At 38.9% G+C, this 20,784-nt stretch overlaps 1 protein-coding gene across 2 annotated transcripts in view; it reads right to left on the bottom strand.

The window, feature by feature from the left end:
• The window catches only part of CR2 (complement C3d receptor 2), a 35,744-nt gene extending 18,037 nt beyond the window's left edge, over window positions 1-17,707 (bottom strand). For both annotated transcript variants that reach the window (XM_003930415.4, XM_003930414.4), the window contains exons 1-4: window positions 17,559-17,707; window positions 2,195-2,587; window positions 387-575; window positions 203-302 (exon numbers count right to left, since the gene is read on the bottom strand). In XM_003930415.4, coding sequence (XP_003930464.3) covers window positions 203-302; window positions 387-575; window positions 2,195-2,587; window positions 17,559-17,616 — 740 coding nt within the window. In that variant the 5' untranslated portion in view covers window positions 17,617-17,707. The remainder of the gene's footprint in view (window positions 1-202; window positions 303-386; window positions 576-2,194; window positions 2,588-17,558) is intronic.
• Window positions 17,708-20,784: the final 3,077 nt, after the last annotated feature.

The following is a 20,784-nucleotide window of genomic DNA, read 5'->3' as shown; positions in this document are numbered from 1 at the left end:
AACAGCAGCCTCTATTTACAATCTAAGACAAGTTCATTTAATTGGTGTGCACCTGCTCCTTTTATCAGCATTACCTCTCACAACTCTACCCAGAGATCCTCACAGAGATCCTCACAGAAGAACCTTCTGCAGGTTTCACAGTCCACCCCATGCACACAACAAGCCAAATGAATTAAATCTCATAGATCATCCTGACACTCACCCTTCATCACAGAAAAAGTTTGCAGTTACACCAACCCGGAGAATTGGAGGCTCCTTTACCTTTCCATTGGGAAATCGTCCTAGAGGTTTACAGCGTGCCTCTAAAAAACAAACCAAAGATGAGAAATGCATGGCAAATAACAGAACAGGCCAGATTCTTAAAATAGATTGTAAATTTAGGGTACCTTCACATGTTGGGGGTACAGCACTCCATTCTCCCGAAGACAAACAGTTAATGGTCTTTTCTCCAACAAGGATGTAACCAGATTCACAGCTGTAGGTCACAGACAATCCTGGAGCAATGGAGCGGACATTCTCACGTGTGTGATGTCCATTGTGGATCATGGGAAGTGCTGGGCACTCCAGAGGGAAATCTTTACACACACAGACCAGGAAAAAAGCCATCAGATGATGTATCCTTCACAATCTAGAATCAAGGGGGTCCAATCTTTTGGCTTCCTTGAGCCACACTGGAAGACGAAAAATTGTCTTTGGACACACATAAAATACATTAAGACTGATGATAGCTGATGAGCTAAAAAAAAATTGCCAAAAAAAAAAAATCTCATAATGGTTTAGGAAAGTTTAGGAATTTGTGTTGGGCCACATTCAAAGCCATCCTGGGCCACATGCTGTCCACAGGTTGTGAGCTGGGCAAGCTTGATCTAGATGCTAATCTAGGATATAGATCCAAATAAACAACACGAGATCTATGGTAGCCAGTTGTTATTAACTTTTGATCAAGTCTTTTAAAGATCAAACAGGTATGGTTTAAGTGTATCCATTTTATGCCACAAATAGCCACAAATAGTACATTATTTTTCATTTTTAGTTACACTACATGAATTACAACTGCCTTGTAAAAAATTTCAATTACCAAAAAAAAAAAAAAGTCAGTTTTCACCTGTATTCTCACCCTATCCTTAAACTTATTCTTTGTTCCAAAATTAGCATGTTATCATTTCAAGGGTTATCCTGGTAGATATTAGTAATATAGTTTATTGGGATCCTATATATGATACATATATACACCTATATTATGTATGTGTGTATAACTAATATTCTATGCTTTGCTTCCTCTACTTAGCAACGTCTATGATATCCTTCCATGTCCATACATTTGTGTCTGTCTAGATTTTTACAAAAGCTTGTTTTCAACAGCCATTACATTTTGTGACTATCATAAGATCACTTTCTTCCAAGACTATTTATCAATCCATCAATAAATAAATAGAATCTCATTTTATACTAATTTAATAGCTTTGTCAGCTTTTAATCTGCTTAAAATTTGTCAACATTGTTCTTTATTAAGAAAAGAAATACCTAATTTGACAGTATAATTTTTGTCAAATATTGCCAATTCTTGTAATTGTGGAATTGAAATTCAGATTTAGATTTCAGCAGCAACATAAACCAAGCCAAAAGAAAAGGAATGAAGATTTTACATAGGTCCCTATTTTCAAAGGCTTTATTTGAAATGTGATGGCTCAGAAGATAACTTTGGTAAATAGTGGATAACTTCAAAATACGTTTAAAGAGACCACAGAGAGCAGGGTATCACCTCTGCCAAACTGTATTAGCAGCTACTTATACATTAATTTCAAAACCATTGGGTGTATTTTTTCCATTAAATCCCACTTTCCTTCTCATTTTAATAGTAGCCCAGTTGTACAGTTTAAAACCATCCCATTCCCACGTCCCCAACTAACTGGCCTCAAAAAATTTACCTCACTCAATGATTAGGTATGTTCAATTATATTTTTCCATTCTACTTTAAACTCCTTTGCTCAACTGATTTTTTTTTTAATGAGCAGTTATATTCCTCTGTGAAGAAAAACCAGGAAGCCGTAACTTTTCCCTTTTCCCTTCGCTTCCTTCTTTCACCACCGTCATTATACGTTCACATTGTTCGTCCTTCAGAAGGGTACAAAACGTGGTCTGCACAGAAAGGCAAGACCCCAACCTCCCATTTCAGCTTTCTTTTCATACTCACCACTCTCACAGGTAGGCAGTCGTGTCGGCCCCCACTTTTTATTCGCTTGACACCAAACAGTTTTGTTTCCATTCATGGAGAAGTTGGCTTTACAGGTGAATGTCACAAAATCACCATGGTGGTAGGATGGTCTAGGGCTTCTAGTTTGGTATCCTCCTGGTACTATGGGCTCAGGGCAAGTAGAATGTTTATTGTAATATTCACATATAGGAGCAGGTTTATGCCAGGTTCCAGTCACATTGTCTTTAGTTATACAAAACAGAGTTTTTTCCCCAATGAGGCGGAAGGCAGAAGTTGAACAAGTATACCTTACCACAGTACCAACAGGGATAGGGGTAGAATGAGCACTAATCCGGCCATTTCTGATAGGAGGAGGAGGGCCACAATAAATCCCTGAAAAGTAGAAGAGGAACTCTGTAGGCATACTGATCATGGCAATAAAATATTCGAATGTAGGTAAAATATCCAAATATAGATCACATAACTTTTTCAGAAACAGACTTAGAAATTTGTATAGTTTGTTTCTTCCCTGCTTACTCCCAAGCTCCTAAATTCTTACCTTTCTCTTGATCCTCAGCAAACAGATCAACATACATTACCTCAATTAAACAATAATAATGTAAACAATGTATCCAAAAGTTCTGAGGTTCGGGAGGGATAACATGGGGAGAAATGCCAGATATAGATGTTGGGGAGATGGAGGCAGCAAACCACATTGCCATGTATGTACCTATGCAACAATCCTGCATGATCTGCAAATGTACCCCAGAACCTAAAGTGCAATAAAATGTATATGTTTTAAAAGTTCTGAGTCTAATCAATTTTAATAATGAAACAATAGCACGTGAAAATAACATATTAGTGGCACACTACTTACATATGAGGAGGTACCATGGATTAGGGAAATTTGAGCTCAGCAAACCTAGTTTAAAATCCCCACTGCCATTCAATAGCTGTGTGACCTCAGGCAAGTCTTACCCTCTTTAAGCTTCAGTTTCCTAGTCTAAAGTATAAAGCAAACTACTTCATAAGGTGTAGTGAGAATCCAGGGCTAAAAGTACTTAAACAGAGAAAGTATAATACCTGGAATATACTAATAATTCAATGGCTGTTTCAAACACACAACTGGGGGTACAGCCTGGCATGACCACATTTGGTCCTGCTGCTAAAGATACTAGAGGCTCACTACAGGTGATTTGTCATGCCTTGATGCTGGAACACTTAGAAAAAGCCACAGGAAATGAACAGAGGTTTTGAATAATGGCCTCACGTTCTTCATTTACTTGTCTTAATAACCATGAAAGATATTGTTTACAGTTACTTTGTATATGCACATCTTTTCTGAGGGAGTCTCAGAATAAAAGGAAAATTGCCAGCCTCTAGAACTTCCAGTTCACTTCCCTTTGGCTCGAAGAGGAGGTCTTCAGTGAGAGGAACTGGTTTCAGTAAGGGTAACTTTAGAGAATTGTTATCTTTATACATCTAGAAGCTGCAATATGATATATACTCAACTGAATCAATTTGTCATCTTTGGTCCACATTGCAGAACACAGAGGAGAGTGGCATATATGTGTTCAAAGTACATGTGTAGATAAGATGCGATAATTGATATATGTGTGGGAACACACCCCAAATCAAAAGGCAAGATCCATACTTGGTTGTTTTTGTTGTACGCCTCCCAGACAGGAAACTTATTATTCCAGATTGTTGTCACTCCTTCTGGGACACACTGACTAGTGCCATTTAACTGGAACATTAAACAATAAAGGGTAACAAATCATCACCAGAACGAACAAATTCTAAGTCAAATTGATCACTTCTCTCAAGTTGATGGTATTAATGGGATCTATATTTTTAAGAGTTCTGGCTTCAGCGAAAAAGTCTAAGGTTAATTGTGACTCAGCCCAACTACATGATAACTTCACACTAGGTAAAAACATACAGAAAAAAGAATCCTAAAAATAACATTCCTTTTAACATTCTTCCTCTCCTCTTTTGCATCCAAATGTCAAGATTCTTGTGACCATCTAGAAGAAAAAAGCCTCCTTTTCTAGTGAAGGAAACATCAAAAACCTTGTTCCACGAGTTTATCCCAGACAGTCCCTCTTATTGAACCCTGAATCATCTCTTCATTCTCCATATTTGGCGCCTTAACTTCTAACCCAAAGCTTTGCTCTTTCAACTGCTGAAAGGACAATTCCCAGCTTTGGCTAGCCATGCATAATACATACATTTGGAGACAAGCAAGAGGGCTTGGTTAATGACAGGTTTTAGTCATAAAGGGTAAAGAACAAGAGAGAAAAAGAGAATAAAATAACTGTCTTTAGAGATCACACTTTGCAGTGTTTAACTATGGGTTCTAGGTCTCAGTTCAGGCCCCATCACCTCACACTCACCCTTCAACAGAGGAAACCTCTGCCCCATGTTAAAGATTAGGAGAAGGAGCTACATAATCATTGAGAAGTTGGTTTAGAATGGTATCCCATTATTTCACTCGGAAAAAAAGAGACAAGCAAAGGACAGTTGAGTTTTCTTTAAATGGAGTAGAGCTTTGGACACCTGCACATTTTGGTGCTACATGCCTCCAGGTTTCCAAGGACATACATTGCACAGGGTTAGTTCCAATGGGAGTGTAGCCAGGCTTACATCTGTAGGACACTTTCTTATCTTTTTTGTTATAATTATCATGGTAGGTATGAGGAGAAGGCAGACTCCCTGAGAAAAGAGTAAAACCAGAGAGCGTTTTATTTCTAAAATAAGAGCATTCTTCTCTGCTGCATAGAGAATCCCTTTCTAATGCTTTTTATAAAAGAAGGGCAGTCTTCTCCACCACCAGCTTGGGGTTAGTAGGTATGGGATGAAGTGTTTACATAAGCTCTCTTAAATGTAAAGCAGAGTCCTTTGGGTGAGATAGAGCAGAGCTGAAATGCATTATTTTTTTTTCAGAAATGATGAGCTTCGCAACTATCTGTTTTCTTTATCTTGATTTATGCCAGGAAACATTACCCAACTCATCATTTTCCATTTCATTCAATTCAAAGGGTCTGAGCCATTCTCTCACCAATATTGCAGTCAGTGAAACCAAACTTCCGCAACACAATTTCACCACCAAAATCTACCTCTTCCTTCCTGCTCCAAAAACAAGGCTGATGCGGTTTCTGAGCTTTGGGGACAAAGCTTCCAATGTTGTCAGGTTTGTAGAGTCAGACACTTCTCAGTAAAAGTAGAGGAGAAGGGAAGGATGGAGGGTGCGGACTCAACCTGATTACCAGCCTTCTTTCATAAAGGGCTCATTTTTCAGTATGAAAATGTATAATGTCCACAATATATATTTTTTTAATTTTGGGTCTGTGACACAGCCTCAGGAAGTCCTGAGACATGTGCCCACCTACAGTATTTTAAATGAAATTCTGATTTCAGCCAGTTTCCCCCCATTGGTGTGGCCAATGGGATTGAGAGTTCAGCCAATGGAATTAAGAGTTCATCTTATCTTCATTTAAATAAAATCTAGTCATATATATATATATATATATATATATATATATATATTCTAGTATATATATATTTATATATATAATCTAGTATATATACACTAGACTTTATATATTTATTTATATATTTATAGATTTTATTTATATATTTATATATGTTTAAATAAAATCTAGGCATATATATATATGTGTGTGTGTGTATATATATATATATCTTCATTTAAATAAAATCTAGCCATATATATATATATATATATATATATATATATGTTGGAAAAAAATCTCTAATCATTCACTTTGGTGCTATCTGCTTTTTTAAAAAGGTATCTTTTAATTCTCCTACATTAACACAGATCTAGCACTGCCCCAAAATACATTTAAAAAATTCTACATCTGCAACATTTATATATTACTTTCAAAGTTTACTTTTAAACTCTTTAACTAGACCAGGTGTGATGGCTCACATCTGCAATCCCAGCACTTTGGGAGGCCGAGGCGGGTGGATCACCTGAGGTCAGGAGGTCAAGACCAGACTGGCCAACATGGTGAAACCCCATCTCTACAAAAATATAAAAATTAGCCAGGCATGATGGCAGGTGCCTGTAATCCCAGCTACTCTGGAGGCTGAGACAGGAGAATCTCCTGAACCTGGGAGGTGGAGATTGCAGTAAGCCGAGATCACATCATTGCACTCCAGCCTGGGCAACTGAGCAAGACTCCAACTTGAAAAAACAAAAACAAAAAACCACCACACAACAACAAAAAAACCTCTTTAACTAGAAAACTCAACCACATATACTATCTTCCTTCTACTCTTCCCATAGGTAGCATATATATGTTTTCCAAAAAACCTCATTTTATTTCTAGATCCTGAAGTTTCAACCTAACTCACTCCTAAAACACTTTGGCAGTAGAGGATTCTGTTTGCTGTTTAGTTGACAACATATTACATTACTGCCTTTCATGGTAAAACAAGCTTATACTTAAATATCACTTATCATTTTTTAAAAGTTAGCATAATCCAGATTCCACAATTCCATTGTCAACTTCTGTAATTGGGCATTCAAGTAAGAGTAATACACTAAAGGGAAGGCTTGCTCCAGATGCCAACTTGATTATCTTTGCTGGTACAATGCATTGACTTCTCGCCCAAGAGGTCAAACAGCTTTTCCCTATTATACCCAATATGGCACTGATGATTTCATAGCAAACCCTCTCTGCTGCTGTTGTCAAAGTTTCATTGGGGATGGCTGGGAGTGACTTAGAAGAAATAGCTTTTTGAGGAGCAGGTGGGGAAATAGAGAATATTATACTTTCTGAGAATTTTGTGTTCATTCTTATAACCCAAACTGCAAATCAGCCTACAATTTACCCTTTTTGTTGAAATTCTGCATCCTGATCTCAAAGATGATTCTAAATAGGAAGTAGCAAGGTTGAAAGATATATGGAACTAGCTGATAAAAACTGAAAAGCTATGAGCTGGTCACCAGTCCCCATCCCAGACCACAGATAAATTTTTACAGAAGGCACCTAGGGTGGCTTACTTTTTGCATGGAATAAAGTTGTGAGTAATCTGGAATGTTTTAGATATAAGCATTCATTCACTATGAAATAACTTACAATCAAAGGACAGTAACCAAATGGAAGTATGGTAGGACTGGGAGCCATGAGGAAGACGCGTAAGTCATAGCTGTGTGCCCAGAGCTACTCAAACCAAGTGTAACCCTCCCAGGTATTCACTTTGATGTGCAGATGCCCAATTTCCCTCTGGAAGTGGACAAGAGGAATTAAATAGGGTGCAATAAAGAGATTATTTTACTTTACGTTTGTAAAAAGCTATGTCATTACAATATTGTCTGAGATAATACATGTAGCAGATGAGTCACCAAAAAGTGGATATCTAAAGACAAAGAGATGAGAGATCTCATGGTATACATTTACTTATGTAAGAAACCTGCACATCCTGCACGTGTACCCCAGAACGTAAAATAAAAATTTAAAAAAAAAAGAGATGAGTGATCATTTCCCAGGTAGACTTACATTTTAGAAAAGCTTAGTTCTTTCTCTATTGAAAGACTAGCAAAGAACAGAATATCATTTATGACAAGTAGGGGTGATAGATTAAGGACTCACACAATTTAAAGCCAAATGGGCCAGGCACGGTGGCTCACACCTGTAACCCAGCACTTTGGGAAGCTGAGGCGGGTGGATCATGAGGTCAGGAGATCAAGACCATCCTAGCTAACACAGTGAAACCTCGTCTCTACCAAAAATTACAAAAAATTAGCCGGGTGTGGTGGCACATGTCTGTAGTCCCAGCTACTCAGGAGGCTGAGGCAGGAGAATTGCTTGAACCTGGGAGGCGGAGGTTGCAGTGAGACAAGACTGCGTCACTGCACTTCAGTCTGGGCAACAGAGCGAGACTCTGTCTAAAAAAAAAAAAAAAAAAAAAAAAATGCCAAATGAAATTCAACCTCCAGGTCAATAGCACTGGAGATTTAAAATTAAAAGAGAGTAGCCAAAACTTTTTTATCTTCTAAGGTTCCTCTCTAGCTGGTAATCTTGAAGCAATGTTTCTGGAGTGGATCAGGGAAGTGATTCCTGTTTGCTTATTTATTTTAAAAAGTAGGTAGCAATTACTCACATCTCTTTTGGAAGAGTAATGGTTTCTGGCTGGAACTGCTGTTCTAGTATCCATGTACTCTGGAGATGTCTCCTGCCAACTCACTCTTTATTACAAGAATATTTAATTGTTGACCCAAATGCAATACCATGGGTGTAATCACAGAGTCCTGAAGGTGTTCTCTATGATTCATACATGATTTACCTACAAAAGAAAACCAAACCAAACAGAATTTGGGGCTGGGATTCAGGCGACTTTTTGGAGACTTTTGGTGTTTCATATTAAATCCCAGCCTGACTGGACTTGCTGACAGGCCTGCTCATGTTTACTCAAATAAATCTTTACATTTACAAAACTTTCCAAAGGATCAGTCAACACTATTTGTTTAATGCACATAGTCTGTATTTCTGTGTATGAACACCAACTTTATTTGTGGCCAGTTATAACTTATAATCTTCATTTCCATTTTTATATATATTCTGTTAATTGATGGTATTACCTACCAAGTCTTCTGCCTTAAAAAACCTCACAGTGACCATTTCTTTTTTTTGTAATTCATATTCTACTCTCTGCTCTTCATTCAATAAGTTACCAAAGTTTAGTGACCGTATTCCAGAAATCTCTCTACAAACCATTTTGTCACTGCAGTAGTCTCTCATTGCATCGAGTGACATAATTTACCTTTCTAATTGTTGATACATCTTTTCTAATTGAGTTGATACATCTTCTATACTGTTGCACAAATCATTCTAAAGCACAAATGTTGTCATGCTACTCCACACATTAAAAAACTTACTATTGCTTGCCATTTTTTATAGGCAAAAATGTACAGATATTTACAAGTAAGCTCCAATCCATTTAATCAATTACCCTTCCTCATACTCCAACAACGATTTTTTCCAAAGACATCATGTTCTTGTACATTTATGCTTTTGCAAATGCCCCAAAAGCCTCTGCTCCAAATGCCTATGTTTCTTTAATTCATCTAGGTAGCATTTATGATTTATTTCTCTATGACCTCATAGCACGTCATAAATAAGAGAACTACATCATAGTACCATATATATTTAAGAGTCAGTCTTTATTACTAGTGCAGGAGTTTATCAAAGGCAAAGACTATCAGATTAATTTTTATGTCACTCCCAGGCCCCCAATGTCTGGTCTAGAGCTTCATATCTAGTAGTTACTCAGAATTATTTTTTAAATTGAATGGGATGATGGTGAGGTAAAGTTAAGATTCCTTGTACTCTTAACTTTTCACCTCTCCCTGACACAGCATGGAGACCATAAATCAAAGTCATAAATATCACAGGATAAATAGGTTCAGCCAGGTATTATGACTTAACCCTCATTCCCAGTGCCCCAGTAGTAAAAGGAAGCATGGAGCACCCAGGAGTCCCCTACACTTGTGACAACATGCAAATTTACTGGTCTTTTATGTTAAACATAACAGTTTATCTCAACCAGATACAGCGATAGACCCAAAGATAGCTCTATTACAGGTCATGTTTACAGAACTGCTGAGCATCTGATCACTTGAAGATCTCTAGGGAGGTGATAAAGAATGCCTCTTCATATACCCAATAAAGCATTTTATTTGCAAGACATCCCAAGAGCAAACTTAAGACTGGCTACTCTGAATTTCAGGCTTAGCCAAAGGATACCTTGGCAGAAACTTACCCTGACCTAGAGACAAAGGCCACAGGAACATCAAAACTAAGAGAGGCTAAAACCTCTCCTCTGCTCTGTCTTGTTACCAATTATCCTGAAAACTCTGATCTTTAGAATGCAAGTCTAAAATGGGGCACTATTTTGTGGAATGAAGAACGTGTATCATTGCAGTATGGACGAATATACACAGAAATAAGCTCAGAGGTTCAGAGAATTTTTAGGGTAGACTTCAGTGGAAGAGAAGGAGAAAATAATTTCTCATAAAATTTCAGAAAACCTCAGAATTGTTCCATCTCCTTCCCCTTTACAAGTAAACATTAGTGGTTTTAGTTTGTTTGCTTGTTTTTTCACAGTGAGGTCAAAGTCTGGGGAAATCAGGAAAGGCACGTGCAAGGGCCTTGAAGGATGAGTACATATGTTTTGGTTTTTTTAATGAAGGTAATAGGGGGAATGGATGGTAATATTTTTCCTAGCTTCATTGGGGTATAATTTGTACGCAAACAACTGCACGTAACTAATGTATACCATTTGGTGAGTTTGTGAAACAAAAAAAGTAAAAAAAAATTTTGAATAAAAACTTTCCCAGGATAGCATAAGAAACTAAAGTATATAAGAGATCTTGTAAAACCTCAGTACATATATGATCCTGTAAAATTACTTTAATAAATTTACATAATGATCTTAGCTATTAAAACTTGAATGCCTAGAGAGAGGAAAATATGTTTATTATTCTTCATCATTTTATTCTGTTAGTCTAGCAAAGTAATATGCCCCCAAAGAGAACTTAGTAAATACTTTCTGATGGGAACTAGATAAAGGGATACAGTCATTTCAAGACAGTTTCCTGTGACTTAAAATAACAACATTATTCTTAATAATGGAACAGATGTTATACAAGGAGAGAGGTAAGAATATAGCAATGATACACTTAGGGATATACCTGGGAAAGTCATTTTTCTAGGCATGAGAATGAGCTCAAGTTTCAACTCCCTAAACTGACAAGCAGAGAAGAAGTTAACTCTTCTTCCGGATCAGATGATAGTCCAGGCAAAAAAAGTGCCCAGCTGTGAGGCCCTCCTAGAATAGCAGTATATTTAAATATCAAATTTATAGATCTCCTTCTTTCTCAAACAGGTCTTCTTTCTCAATATCAGGTACAGGTGAAAGTCAAAGCATAAACATGGACCAACTGACACAAGGTCACACACAGAGCTCCCAAGATACAGCCAGGCCTTACCTATGACCCCACAATGCTACTGGAGAAGTCACAAAGACTGGTTCTAAGAATAGGCATCATTATTGGGACCCAGATATAACTATAGGTACCCTTCAATTTATTTCCTCAGTTAGTTTTCTCCATTAAAACTACAAAAGTCTCCAAGTGCTTACTCTGTGCAAAATAGCAAGATTCTATAAGGAATACCAAGGTTTGACCTCAATAAAGACAAATTTCATGATCCTGATACTGCTTATACTAGTGACTCTAGTCAAGTGGCTTAATCTGTAATTATCAAATGTAAATAAGGACAATATCAAATTATCCTCCACAAGCTGGAAGACTAATTGAAATTTACAAGATTTAATCAGTAGCAATGATATGGACCAAGATGGAATGAAGATCTGGAAACAGCAAAAGCAGAAGTGTGCTTCATAGCATAACTTTCCATGGTGAAAGGAGACCAGGATCACACTTTTTGGATGAGAAAAAATGGGAAAATCTCATTTCCAATAAGGAGACTTAAGGGCTGTCTTCCTTTGGGAACATTAATTCTCGTTAGTAATGAAAGCCAAAATCCCAGGCCACAAGTCAGAATTTCTCTTCCATATCAGAAAAGGGAAGGTTAATCCATGGGCCATCAAAAACTATGAATTTTCTTGAGGGTCATGGTACCCTCTTCACATCTTTCTGTAACCAGGAGTAAAAATCAGAGATCATGACTGGATGAAAAATGGAAGCTGGTGACTTGACATTCAGACACACATTCTGCAAACCATGTTAAAAATTATCAGGCAAAGCAGTTTCTGAGTTAAAACAACAGGGATATATTTAATTACTTGGGCCCAGAGACTTTACCTGGAATGGCTTGGAAATCCATTTGAAGTGAATGAAAAACAAACACATAGGATAATAAAAATAAAACTGAAATTTTAGTCAGAAAGCAGGTAGGATGGGAAATCAGTATCGAAAATGATAATTCATAGAATGAAATACCTTAATACTGGGTTTCCTGGCTATTTGAGAAACAAGTTTTGAATGATGGTGTGAAAGTTGTCAGAATCAAAATAGTTGTCACTAATGTAAAAAAAAAAAATACACACTTTGAAAAATAAAGCCAGGGAAGGTTATGAAAACAGCATTCTCATGCTTGTATGCCTGTTAACCCAAACTATCATAAAAGGCTAAAAAAACCACAAGTGTGCACAAAGCCCACTGCAGCCCTACAAGAACATCCTTCTAGCATCTGCCTGTATAACCTCAAACTAGCATCACTCTTGTTATTGCTCTTTGTAGCCAAGGCTAATTATTCTAAAACAATTATATAATCCTCATATTTTTCCTTTAAAAACCTTTGTCTTCTTTTACTTCCTTGAATATACACACAGTTTAGGATCTCACATGTATTCCCATTGCAATGTTCTATTCCCAAACAAATATCTTTTTCTTTTAGAGAGTCTTTCTGTTTGTTAATAGTTTAACAGGCATATTAACCAAGGTATAGTCCTAAGCACAGGAGATGTATCTGTGATAGAGACAAAGTTCCCACCCTCATAGAATTTATAATGCAGTAGAAAAAGACAGACTGTAAATACAAACCAGGAAATAAATAAAAAGGTGCTGAACAGGAAATAGAGTGATATGTCACAATGTAATGCACTGGAAGGAGATGGGACAGGGTGGCATACAACTTCAGTTACGATGGTTAAGGAAGGCTGTGAAAGGCAACATTTAAGTTGTGACTGAAGGACAAGCAGGAAGAAGGAAGCAGCCAGGCAAATTGCTGGGTACAAGTATTTTAGGCAGAGGCCCAACAGGAGAAATGGATTTGGTATGCTCCAGGGACAGACAGAAGGCAAGTGTGGCTGGGATGCAATGAGCAAAGCAGAATGGCACGTGATCAAGTCAGAACACTCAGTGGGAGGGATCATGCAGGGCTTCTTAGGCCACAGATGTGTGTAAATTATCCTGAGTGGAAGTCATTGAGAGAGAGTTCAAGCAGGAGAATTACATGGCCTGATTTACTTTTTTAACAGAATAGTCTGGTAATTGGGTGGAGAGTGGATCAAACTGCTACTTTGAGAAGCAAAGAGCAGTTTATGGCCAAAAAAAAAAAAAAAAAAAAAAAAAGAAGAGGCTTGGACCAAAGGAGTGAGCAGTGGATATATTTTAGAAATTGGCAAATTGATTTATTTAGAAATATATATTTAGAATTGGCAAGACTTTTTGTTGTTTTACATGTGGGGCTGAGGAAACGGGAGGATTCATGACTTCTAAACTTCTGACTTGAGCTACACAATTGATGGAATTACCTTGTACTGAGGATGGAAAGCTTGAAAAAGGAACGTGTGTGTGTGTGTGTGTGTGTGTGTGTGTGTGTGTGTGTTTGTGTGTGTGTTGTGGCCTTGGGGTAGGGAATTGTGTTCAGAATTATTTCCATTCAGACTTGGTATATCTAATACACTTACTAGGCATCCACATGAAGATGCCAAGCAGGCAGTTGGATGTACAAGTCTGCAGCTCAGGAGAGAGGACAGAACTATAGATAATAAATATGAGTCATCAACATATAAATAGTATTCAAAGTCATGGGATAAAATGAGATGAGGTTAAAGAAGAATGAGTTCATGTCCTTTGCAGGGACATGGATGAAGCTGGAAACCATCATTCTCAGCAAACTAACACAAGAACCGAAAACCAAACACCACATGTTCTCACTTATAAGTGGGGGTTGAACAATGAGAACACATGGACACAGGGAGGGGAACATCACACCCTGAGGCCTTTTGGTGGGTGGAGGACTAGGGGAAGGATAGCATTAGGAGAAACACCTAATGTAGATGATGGGGTGATGGATGCAGAAAACCACCATGGCACATATATACCTATGTAACAAACCTGCACATTCTGCACATGTACCCCAGAACTTAAAGTATATATATATTTAAAACATGAGGTGAGGTATTTTAGGAAGAAGAAATGAAGAAAGACAGAAGAGGCTCAGGGCTGAGCTCCAAGACGCTCTAATATTTAGAGATAGAACAAAAAAGACTAAGCATCACCAAAGAAGTATGGAGAAAACAGGTAAGATTGTCCTGATTTGGAAGATGAGAACGAAAACAGTTTCAAGAGAAAGGAAATAGTTAGCTTTTGCTGAAACACTGAGAAAGAATAAGATAGAAAAATGACCATTGAATTTATCAGCTTAAGGGTCAGTAGTGACGTTTCAAGAAGCAGCTTCAGGAGACTGGTAGGGAAGAAACTGGTCTGAAGTGGAGAAGGACATAAGGAAATCTGAGCAAGTAGTCAATGAGAAGTTTTGCTGAGAAGGACAAGAAGAGGGACAGGAAAATGGAGTTCCAGTGAGTCATGAGAAGGTTCATAAAGGATTTCCTGTGGTATACTTAAATGTTAGTGGGGATGATTGTTTAAAAAAAGGCACATGCATGATACAAGGCAGGAGATTCTGCAGAAGTAAAGTCCTTGTAAAGGCAAGAGGGGATGGAACATGATCATGAATACAGGAAGAGGAACTGGATTTGTCAGCAGAAAGGATATTTCTTTCATTGTTATAGGAGGAAACATACCAATCTTTCAATTCATAATTACTGAATCACAAGTTACAGGATATTGATAGGAACTCAAATCAGGAAATAAGACAGATTAAGGTCTTGCACTCATAGAACTTGTATTCTAGTGAGGGAACAAACAACAAACAGGTGACTAAATAAGCAAGAAGGTTTCAGATGGTGATAGGTCATCTGTAGAAAGTAGAACATGATTTCGTATTGGAGAGGGCCCTGGGATGCGAATATTTCAGACAAGAGCCAGAGAAGCACAACAGGGGGCTGAGCCTTGAATGTCAAGAAGGAGCTGGACAAGGAATAGTTTGTAGGAAGAGCATTTCAAAAGAGAGAATACCTAGTGCAACTGTGCTCAAAGAATAAAAAGAAGGCCAGTGTGGCTGGAGCAGAGAGAGTGAGCAGGGTGTACAGAATGTCAGGGAGAGGGAGAAGGCCTCAGATCGGACACTAAGGGGCATGGATTTTATTCTAATGTGATGAGAAGTCGTCAGTAGGTTTTCTGCAGTGGAGAACAGGACCTGATCCCAGAGGGAAGTAAGTTTGTAAGTTGGTAGATTTGTAGCTGATTAGAAAATGAGAGCATTCCTGTTTCATGGTTTTGTTTTCTCAGCACAGGAAAAAGTTAGGTGGCCAGTGAAGGCTTGAGTAAAATCTAGAAGTGTAGGAAATTTGAATCTATGTATGCATATAGACAAAAGGAAAAGATGGGAAAACACTAAAAAGGAAATTTGCTTCCCATTGACTTTGCCTATAGCAGTGTGCCCTATAGATATTTGCTGCAGAATCTTCTAGAGTGATTGTTAAACCTCAGCTTTCCTGTGCTAACTCCAAACCTATGAAGCTCTGGAGAGGGACATTGAACCAGGAACCTACATTTTATAAAGGTACTGTAATAGCTTCTTAATCACACTCAAGTGCAGGAACTGGCCAAAAGCCAAGAGATAATCTGTGGAGAGCACACAGCAGCAGTAGAAGTCAGCAGGGGAAGTGGGCAAGACATGGGCCATGGGAGACAGATGGGGAAGATGATGAGCAGTGCATACATGATGGGGAGCAGGAGAAATTAGGGGGTGCGAACTTCAGTGAGATCCCCTTCCAAAGGGTTAGGAAGGCTGAATAGATTAGATTTTCTTCCACTGGAGCCTTTTAGATTTTTGAACAAGGGAGTAATGAAAAATATATATTTCTTAAAGTTTTGTTTTCATAATTGGAAAGTGATCTATAGGTCACTCTTTAACCTTTCCAATCACAAGAACCAAAATCTCTTAAAAGAGATGAGGTTGTTACACAAGTAATTACAATGCTTAGGATGGAAATACTGGTACAAGAATGATAAATGGCCAAACAACGGAAGCACAGTAGCTTGGAAGGTTGGCAGATAAGTAGACCTGGTTTTCCACGGGTCTCCAGTTAAGTGACCTAGATGATACTGCTGCTGTGGGACTGGGTTGGCAGGACTGGTGAAGAATTTGATTTTCAGTTGACAACATCCTCTCCGAAATTTAGAAATATGTGAGAAGCCAGGGACTGCACTCTGCTCTTAGAAAAAGTGAATGGGCATTCATTCAAAGGAAGTTAATATGTAGAAAAAGCAAAGCGAGATGAAGATAAAGGTTTTGATAAAGGTTTAAGGGTCAGGAGACAGTAAAATGTCAGGAAAGCAAACAGTAAGTCGTAATAAACCAAAAGGTGCAATAATTCCAGACACCTTAACAAGCTAGGTGTCCATCAAAACAAGTGGACACCCAGCTTATTAGCTTAAATGCTGGCTCCATAAAGACAAGTCTATACAGAAGACTTATTACTGATATTTAGTAGTAACGACTAACATCTAGCTTTCTTTGCTTAGTTTCATCTGTACCCAGGGCAGCTCAGTGAGGTGGAAGGCCAGTTTATTACTAGTTTCATTTTACAGATGAAGAAACTGAAGATCAGGTAGCTAAATGACTTGCCAAAAGTCACCCAGTTATTGAGGGCTGCATGCAGTGAACATCTTATAAACTAGGAATGCACTGTACCCTGGAGATATTAGAAGCTTAGACCCATCCTGTAGCCAGGAAACTCTAATCTTAACAAATTATATTTCCTTAAAATCAAGCCAATCTGGAGGAAAAAAAGATACAATAAACGCCGAATGAGGCCTTTGTGGACGTCCACACTATTAAAGGAGGTTAATAACAGGAAGAAAACAATAATTTTAATCCACGCCTCAACTTATAAAAATAACTACAGATGGTTAACGTTTAGGATTTTTTTTTTACCAGTATCACATTAGAGTTCAGAAAATCTGAGACCCATGCTTGGGAACCAGGTCTTACTCTTATTTAGGGAAGGGAGCCGAGGCTCTACCGCTTTTTCGGGGCAGGAGCGCAGTTCGAGGGTACAGAAACAGCCTCGCGCGGGGATCTGGCGCCCCATGCAGTGGGTAGGTTTCCGGTGGCGAGCGGCGGCGCCCGCATGCCTCCAGCCCGAGCGGTGCGCACCTGCCGAATCCCGGAGACCGCGCGCGCCAGCACCCGCCCGCCACAGCAGGCCGACCAGACAGCGCCCCTCTGTGGCGCAGCCTCCAGTGCCGGAGGTCCCCGCTCCCGGAGGAGCCAGTGGGGACAATCAGGACCAGGCGGCTAAGTGCAGGGATCCCTCAAAGCTGGCGGGAGGCGGCCAAGCGTCGAGCGCTGCCTCCACCGTCTCGCTTTTGGTCCCCTGCTTTGCATCGTGGCACAGAAGCCTTCCCTGCCCGGGACGTGTCCCCACCGCCGTGCTCCCTCTCCCAGCTCACCGAGGACCCCCGGTGCGACGAAAGCCAAGAAAACCCAGAGCAGGCCCGCGGCGCCCATGCCACGGCCGCAACCCCCCGCGGCGAGATGCTTTCCAAGACCCGCGAGAGTCTGGCAGCTCCGGGAGGGCACGGCTGGAGCAGCAGCAGCTGCGGGCCAGGAGAGGCGGGCCCTTAAATAGTGTCGGGCACATGTGCTCGTTTTCCGCGCACACCTGCAGGCGTTCTGGGGGCGGATGCGGCGCCGGAGAGAGAGAGAGAGAGACCGGCGAGAGGGGCGACCCGGCACGAGGTGGGCGGGGAGCTCGGAATCACTCTTTGGCTGACTCGCCTCTGGGTGCGGTGGCTTCCCCATTCTTTTGACCACGCAACCCACTACACTCGCTTGTTTCTCTTTCTAGAGCTTAAAACTTTCACAAAATAGTACTCACCTTAGTAATCTACACTGTTTGTCTCCTGTGCTATGTTGTGTTACGCTATGCTAGGCTAGGCTCTCCTATTCTTATTAGAAATTCCTGTTAGAAATCCACCAAACTTATTTCAAAACCTATTAGTGGATTCATCCCCCAGTTTGAAAAAACAGTGTAAGTTTACTTAGGAAATTTAGGAACAGCAGCCACTTCTGCAATCGAGTTCTCTTTATTTTGAAGTGATTTCTACAGAAAAGTTTCGAGGATACTGCAAAGAATTCCTATATTTTTGTCATCCAGATTCTCTGCATGTTAACATGTTAGCATTTTACTGTATTTTCTTTACCATTCTCTCTTCTTTCTCTATAGACATATACATGTGCATAATGTGATTATATAATTATAATAATGTAATTATTACTTTGGAACCATCTGGCATTTATCCCTCCTCTAAATGCTTCACTGTGTAGTTCCTAAAAGCAGGGACTTTCTGTTCTATAACTAGAGTACAATGATCAAAAATAAGAACTTAACATTAACACAATGTTATTTTATTTTACTTTATTTTTTAATTTTTTTATACTTTAGGTTTTGGGGTACATGTGCAGAGCATGCAGGTTTCTTACATAGGCATACACATGCCTTGGCAGTTAGCTACATCCATCCTCCCCTACCCCCCTTCCGCCCCATTATCTACATTAGATCTTTCTCCTAATTTTATCCCTCCACAATCCCCTACCCTCTGCTGTCTGTCCCCTAGCCCCCCTACCCTCTGACAGGACCCCGTGTGTGATGTTCCCCTCCCTCTGTCCGTGTGCTCTCATCATCCAACACCCACCTATGAGTGAGAACATGCAGTGTTTGGTTTTCTGTTCTTCTATCAGTTTGCTGAGAATAATGGTTTCCAGCTTCATCCATTTCCCTGCAAAGGACATGAACTCATCCTTTTTTATGGTTGTGTAGTATTCCGTGGTGTATATGTGCCACATTTTCCTTATCCAGTCTATCTTAGAAGGTCATTTGGGTTGGTTCCAAGTCTTTGCTACTGTGAACAGTGCCTCAGTAAACATATGTGTGTATGTATCTTTATAATAGAATGATTTATAATCCTTTGGATATATATCCAGTAATGGAATTGCTGGGTCAAATGGAATTTCTATTTCTAGGTCCTTGAGGAATCGCCACTTTGTCTTCCACAATGGTTGAACTAATTTACACTCCCACCAACACTGTAAAAGTGTTCCTATTTCTCCACATCCTCTCCAGCATTTGTTGTTTCCTGATTTTTTAATGATTGCCAGACACAATGCTATTTTATAAGCTACCATCTGTATTCAAATTTTGAGAATCATCTCGATAATCTGTGTTATAGTAAAAACAATAACAATAAAAACTATCCTTTGTTTTTTTCTGGTCCAGAATCATTTCAGGATCATGGATTGTGTTTGATCATCGTGTCTTTTCCCCCGCTTCTTTCGTCTGGTGAAATGTCCTCAGCCTGTTTTGTATTGCATGACTTTGACATTTTTGAAGAATATACAGCAATTATTTTTGGAGAATGACTTTTAAGTCCATTATCTATTATAAAAACAAATTTCCCTGAATTTAGTGGTGTAAAGCAAGAAGAAACATAAATGATCTCAGAGTTTCTGTGGGTTGGTTAGGTGGTTCTGGCTTGGTATCTCTCAGAAGATCGAAGTTAAGACATCAACTAGAGGTGCATCTGAAGGGTTAACTGGGACAGGTGAATCCATATCTAAGATGGCTCACTTACCAGGCCTGTGGCTGGATGCTTCATTCTTCACCACGTGGATTTTTCCATAGGGCTTGCTGCTTGTGTGTTGAGTGTCCTTGTGATATGGCAGCTAGCTTCCCGAGAACAAGAAAGGCAGAAGCCACAATGTCCTTTGTTCTCAGAAATCACAATATATTATCTCCAGAATATCCTATTGACTATACAGATCAGCCCTTTTAAATGTAGGAGGGCAGTATACGTGGATGGGAATATCAGGAGACAGAATCACACCACACAATTTTTGTCTATCATTTCTCCATGATAGATTCAGGTTATCAAATCTAATTATTTGACAGAAATACCAGAAACGGATGTTGTATCCTTATGGAGAGGCATATGTTGTCTAATTGTCCTATTATGGTGGTAACTTTGATCACTCAGTTAAGATGGTGTCTGCCATGTTTCTTAGTGTAGACTCAGTATTTTTCTCTTTGTAATTAATAAGCATTTTGTAGGGAGATACTTTAAAACTATGTAAATTCCTCATTTTTTCATCAAATTTTTACCCCAAAATTTTAGTATCCATTGATGATCCTTTCTTGACTTAATTTTTACTATGATGGTTGTCAAAGGATGTTTTTTCTAATTTAATAATTGCTTTTATATTCATCCATTGGCATATTAATGTAAATAAAAGTTTTACCTTCTTCCCTATTTATTCATTCATATCAGCATAAACAATCTATATCAATATGAATTTTATTTAGTTACTCAGTGGGTCATAATTCATGACTACCATTATTTATTTTTATGCTCAAATTCTCCCTGATTGGGCCAGTGGGAGCCCTCAGAAATAGTTCCTGTGTCATTTCGACTTGTTCTTATTGTTCTTGTTCTTTGAGCACTTCCTTACTTTCTGGCAAAAAAAAAAAAAAAAAAAAAAAAAAAAGATGCTCTAGACTCATCTTGTACTTTTCTAGACCTGACACTGGAATTTCATTTCTCCAAGGAATGCTGGTTCCTTCTGGCACACAATGGCATTTAGTTGCTAGGATTGGATGCTAAGTGTGTTCATTTTCATTGG

Source organism: Saimiri boliviensis, chromosome 14 (assembly GCF_048565385.1).
Source record: "Saimiri boliviensis isolate mSaiBol1 chromosome 14, mSaiBol1.pri, whole genome shotgun sequence".
In the NCBI taxonomy this organism is placed as follows: domain Eukaryota; kingdom Metazoa; phylum Chordata; class Mammalia; order Primates; family Cebidae; genus Saimiri; species Saimiri boliviensis.
The sequence above is the reverse complement of the archived record's forward strand: the minus strand, read 5'-3'. Positions and strand labels throughout refer to the sequence as shown.